This window comes from Priapulus caudatus, unplaced genomic scaffold, assembly GCF_000485595.1.
Source record: "Priapulus caudatus unplaced genomic scaffold, Priapulus_caudatus-5.0.1 Scaffold192, whole genome shotgun sequence".
Classification (NCBI taxonomy): domain Eukaryota; kingdom Metazoa; phylum Priapulida; class Priapulimorpha; order Priapulimorphida; family Priapulidae; genus Priapulus; species Priapulus caudatus.
The window spans coordinates 162,590-168,504 of record NW_014577253.1 but is presented as its reverse complement, the minus strand read 5'-3'; the positions used below and the strand labels follow the sequence as shown (position 1 = coordinate 168,504).

The 5,915-nt window shown below is 37.8% G+C and overlaps 1 protein-coding gene across 1 annotated transcript in view; it reads right to left on the bottom strand.

Annotated features, from left to right (window-relative positions):
• LOC106807050 (aldehyde dehydrogenase family 8 member A1-like) overlaps nt 1-4,243 on the bottom strand; it is a 5,978-nt gene extending 1,735 nt beyond the window's left edge. The window contains exons 1-2 of the mRNA XM_014809276.1: nt 4,150-4,243; nt 3,517-3,612 (exon numbers count right to left, since the gene is read on the bottom strand). Coding sequence (XP_014664762.1) covers nt 3,517-3,612; nt 4,150-4,209 — 156 coding nt within the window. The 5' untranslated portion in view covers nt 4,210-4,243. The remainder of the gene's footprint in view (nt 1-3,516; nt 3,613-4,149) is intronic.
• Between the last annotated feature and the right edge of the window lie 1,672 nt (nt 4,244-5,915).

Genomic DNA, 5,915 nt, shown 5'->3' with positions numbered 1-5,915 from the left:
AGTTAGAGAGTGGAAGGGAAATATGATAAAGGTCAAGGTAAAGGTCAAATAAAGGTTGCAGTGACCTGGTTTCGGTATGCGACACACCTTCTCCCCAAGATGTGTAAGTGTAAGTATAGCAAGTTTGGTAGCGCTAGGTCAATTAGGGGCCGAGTTAGAGAGTGGAAGGGAAATATGATAAAGGTCAAGGTAAAGGTCAAATAAAGGTTGCAGTGACCTGGTTTTGTTACGCGCTGCCCACCTCCCCAAGATGTGTAAGTATAGCAAGTTTGGTAGCGCTAGGTCAATTAGGGGCCGAGTTATAGAGTGGAAGGAAAATATGATCAAGGTCAAGGTCAAATAAAAGTTGCAGTGACCTTGTTTTGGTACGCGACACACATTCTCCCCAAGATGTGTATAAGTATACCAAGTTTGGTAGCGCTAGGTCAATTAGGGGCCGAGTTAGAGAGTGGAAGGGAAATATGATCAAGGTCAAGGTAAAGGTCAAATAAAGGTCGTAGTGACCTGGTTTTGGTAGTGCTAGGTCTATTAGGGGCCGAGTTAGAGAGTGGAAGGGAAATATGATCAAGGTCAAAGTAAAGATCAAATAAAGGTCGCAGTGACCTGGTTTTGGTACGTACGCTGCTCACCTTCTCCCCAAGATGTGTAAATATACCAAGTTTGGTAACGCTAGGTCAATTAGGGGTCGAGTTATAGAGCGGAAGGGAAATTCTCTGCGGCGGACCGAGCGGCAGCGGCGGCGGCTGGGGAGACATGAAACCATAGTATCCCCGCCGACTTCGTCGCGGGGGATACAATAATATTAACGACAGAAAATGCATGCTATCAGAACTATCCTAATTAAAGCTATGATAGATGTTAGGACCATAATAATGCAATGAACCTATAGCTATACCTCATGTAACGTGCATGGCTTGGTGTTTCTGAACACACCTTCCACATTCTATACTTGAACTAACTACCCCTTCCCTATCTCCTCTGCTCTAGCTCATTGATCTTCTTCTCTCCATCTCCCTCTCATCTTCTTCCTTAACAACTTTTTTCTCATTCATCTCCTTCCCTCCTCCACTCGTTTATCCGCTAACATCAGCACTGGTGCTTAGTATAATTTTAGCATAAGTATTGAGGTTGCCTCAGTATATAAGTGCCATGGTTGTATGGTACCACAATATAGGAGAATGGTATAGTCTAGTGGTTCTCAACCTTTTTTTAGTCATGGACCCAAAGAGAGTTTGAGAATATGGTGAAAGCTACGGACCCCTCCCCAGAAAAATGCACGTAAGCACATAAACACAAAATTTTGCATGCGCCTGGTTCACGGACCCCCTGAAGCCCATCCATGCACGCACCCCAAAGGGGTCCATGGACCATAGGTTACGAACCCCTGGCTATATAGTCAGATGCATGAGGCTGTTTTTCAAAGAACTTAGGAAAACCAAATCTTGTTAGGATCACATGCCACGAAACATAAATCCAATGTTTCCAGCTTATATCAAGGTTTAAATCAGTGGTTCTTAAAGGTAGTTTCCCTCGAACTTTCCACGTAAATTTTTGTAACAAACCACTCTAAAAACGTAAGTAAATAAGTACACTTTAACTGAACGTTAGCTTTGAAAATAAAACTGTAAAAATATGTATCAAGCCTATATTTGCTCATCGAAGAAACAACTCGAAAAACACTTTTCGCTGCAGTTCCGTAGTCGCCATATTGTTTATATTTGAGCAGCCATCATTTCAATCGAGTCAATGTAACCACTTTCAGATCTCATAACTTTTAATATAAATCATTTTATGAAATCCAACTTTGTAGTCTATACAGAGAGGCACCTCGACTGTTTATGTTATTAATTTCAGAATTTTTACCATAACCGTTTTCGAGATAGAACGTGCTAAAAACCCAACAAAACGTAATCCAAACTAACAGCGACCTGACAGGACTCTCGACTCACTCACTCGTTAACTCGCTCAGAATACTATAATCTATACTCCCAGCAACAAAAACGTTGCCCTTTCCCTATGAGCTAGCCATGTACGTGACCAAAAAAACTATTGGGTCATAATATACCAGTGTGTATAATTTGACGTAGCATGGTATAATTTTACATACATAACACGGCCAGTGCGCAGAGCGGAACAATCGTCGCATAGCGGCAAAAGTAAACGCTGGGAAACATTCGACCCAAAAGTTTCACTTTGTAGTCTAAAAGCTTCGAATGAACATATTCCCGAGCATTTTTTTTCACCTATCACACATATATAGGCAAGTACAAACGTGCAATGTTAAAATAATTCATTTTTGCCTGATTTTATGTTTGCCGCTTGAAAGTTCGAGGGAATCTACCTTTAACCTTTTTGGCCCCACGACCCCATCAGACATTCTTGGTCAGTATACCTTGACCCTCAAAACAAAAATTGAAAAAAAACAGCCCGTTTTATGCAAACATGTCTGCCAATACTCAGTCAATGGGATGGCTGAAATTGCTTCACAGCCATCAGGCAATGAAATTTTTTTTTAGGGCAATTGCTTTAATTGGGCAATCAAATTTATGAGTCACTTGCCTGACCGGGAAAGTGAGAAAATTTTTTTGTAGCACCCTGATAATTATATAGAATTTAAATGGATTTGTTTCATTTATGACCCCTTCATGACCCCCAGAAAAACCCCAAACGACCCCCATAGGGGTCACGACCCCCAGGTTAAGAACTGCTAGTTTAAATGATCGGTTGCCATAATGAGCATCAGACGATATGAACCAGTCATGAGGACAGAATATCAGATATGCAAATACGTAATGATAGTAAAACACACAAAGTATATTAAAAAAAAACCTGCTGATTATGGATATAGGAAAACTTATTATGGAGTTTATATATATAGTTTAATTAAAGTATATGTAAGTAAATAATGTATGTATGTAAATATGTAAGTAAATATGTAAATATGTAAGTAAATGAAAGTGATGTAACATTTGAGTACATGCATGCTCATTGAGTTGCACACAACAATTTTGAACTCGGGTCTCGGACAACATTTATTTTTGCAACCTACAAAACTTCATGTTTCTCTTGTATATGCAATAATAGTACATTAGTTTAATCTGCCATTTTAAGTGGTCACAACGATAAAATGCATCTTGAGAAATATTAAACAGTTTTAATATAGCTGCACTCTCTACACAGTATCTAATAATATTATAATAGGAAGCTAACAGCTATGCATGCATGACTGCACCGCATCACGTTTTTCTAGATGGATATCGTTACTTATTTAGCCTAATGTGTGTAGATAGGAAACATGTATCCAGAATGTAGCAGCAGATTAATTAAATGTTTTTATCAGAAAAGTATGCCACTGGATAACATTTTAAAATGTAAAATTATTTAAATTCGAGAGAAATTCAAAACATTAACTCTCGCATCAGTAAATATTTTATCTCAATTAAAAGATTTAATATCATATCCGTCATACTATTTATGCAGAAAGAGCACAAAATGTTAATTAAGTAACAAATTTACCTCCAGCTTTTGAGCAACACGGTGTGTTCGACTAACATTCTGTGTCCAGACACTGGCACAGAGACCATACTTGACACTGTTCGCTCTGATGATCACCTGAAAATGCAGCCAGGCAAACACATATGATTCACGCAAAAATTATACACACAACATCAACATGTCCTATAACCATCTATGTGCACAGTTACCCATTCATATGTGACTTTCTGGTAATTTGTTATATGGATGGATACAAAAACACAATGTGGATAAGCACTTATCAACTTATTAACCTTCGAACATCTGTTCAAGTATGATAAATGAATTTAAAAATGTGATATTGATGTTGCTGCAAATGTAAAAGTAAATATTCTGTTAATGGCTATATTGATCACTAGGTACGCATCGGGAATCTGAATATCTTGTGGTTGGTTTTATTTAAATAGTCGCACAAGCAAAATTTGAACGTTGTAATTGCTATGTTAAAGTTTTGTAACCAGTTTTATATTGCATAATCGACCAAATTGTCTGCAAATGGCTTCACAGCAGCTAAATGACTTGGTTGCTGGCGGCCTCTATCAAGGAACATGGTAAATGCTGATGTTCTTTTAGCTGGAAGCAATTCGCATTGTAAAATTGAGTATGTATAAATACCTCCTCCTCAGCTTCAAATGGTACAATGCAGGTAACAGGTCCAAATATCTCATCCTGCATGCATTTGTGTGTGTCGGCAATGTTAGTGATTACTGTTGGTCTCATGTAGTACCCTGTGAATTGAAAATGCTGGGTTATGCTACTAGATTTAGCTACTGAGAAATCTTAATTTTCTCAGATGATATGACATCTGTTTCATGAAAGTTGATGCAAGAAATACTCTGGATAGCTAAATTTTTCAGTTCCACCTGTGCCAAGTGAACGTTCTTTCTTTCATCTAAATGACTGCTACTTTTGCCCATGGCAACTGATATTTACTTCTAACCGCCTAATCTTATATGTTCGGATTAGAAAGTAATTAATGTGATGCCCCAGTTGATATTTAATTTAAATCATTACTTTAGACTTTATTGCCTTACAAACCTTACAAGAAAACCATTGCATAGAGTCGTTCATGACATTGCCGAAATGCACATGTAGGAATCTTTTAAACGCCAGCCGAGCTAATAACGTGTTGCTTGTATCAGCAGTCAGCCAATGGGTGCGTTTCCTAGCATATAGTTCATACTATATAGTTTGTTGGCATGTAGCTAGTATCTTGAGCTCGTATGCTTACAACCTTAAACTAGAGAAAACGTCCCATTATCAGCACTACGATTGGCTACTAAACACATTTGCTCAATTATGTCACAATTTAAAGCCATTTGATAATCTGCAATGCGCAAATCCAGCAGTACATATTCTTTCCATTCAGCACCCAAAGCCAGTGATACCATCACTTTAACCTATGATGGCCAGAGAACCATGTAAACAGAAAAGCAGAATAACCTATACATCTCAATACGTGACCAGCTATACACCATTAAATAGGTGGGCAAACAGATTGCTTTATTAGGACCATTAATTGGGCAGCAACTAGAGGAAACTAGAATATACTCAATTTCAAACTGCAACATATTTACCAAATTTATAGACGCTGTAGTACAGATGACCCTCGACATACACGTGGATTACACCCACGAATAAAAGCTTACATTGAAGGGAGATACAGCGAAGCGAGTTATGCTCGATAAGGATTGGTAGGAGAACGTTTATGAACACAATCTACCACCACCCGACTTATATTGTTAACATGTATCATACTTGTATGATGTATACATACGTACTCACTAAAGCGCACACATATATGTGACTACATAATGTACTCTAATTATAAATGTTTATTACTTCCATAGTATAATGAAGGTTATAGCGGTAGGGTTAAAGGTAACAGTAAATTAAGGTTAGTGATGGGATTATACCTTAATTTACCCAAAAGTTAACACCTTCACCAATGCAGAGAGTATCATGACAAACTTAAAAGATATACATGCACGCACACAATCAAGCATGTGCACACACATATATAATGCCTATACACATTCATGATAGTATGTATACTTGATTGTGTGTGTGTGCACTTCCTTACCTCATTAGTAAACAAAGCTGTAGCGAGTTCTAGTTTTCAGGACTTGCCTGATTACACTCCCAGTCCATCAAGAGATGAGGAAAACGTGAAACTATTTTATGTTCCCATGTTTAGAAACGTTTCCCATAAATAACTATCACCGTATAAACGAACTGACATTTAGAAGTAAGAACATCTGTACTGCATTTACTATTCATAATTACCCACAATTTTGGAAAATTAGTTAATGTTTCAGGCTTACCATTATCTCCTTCCTATCAGAACCTAAGATATGGTCACATAATCACGGGGTGCATAT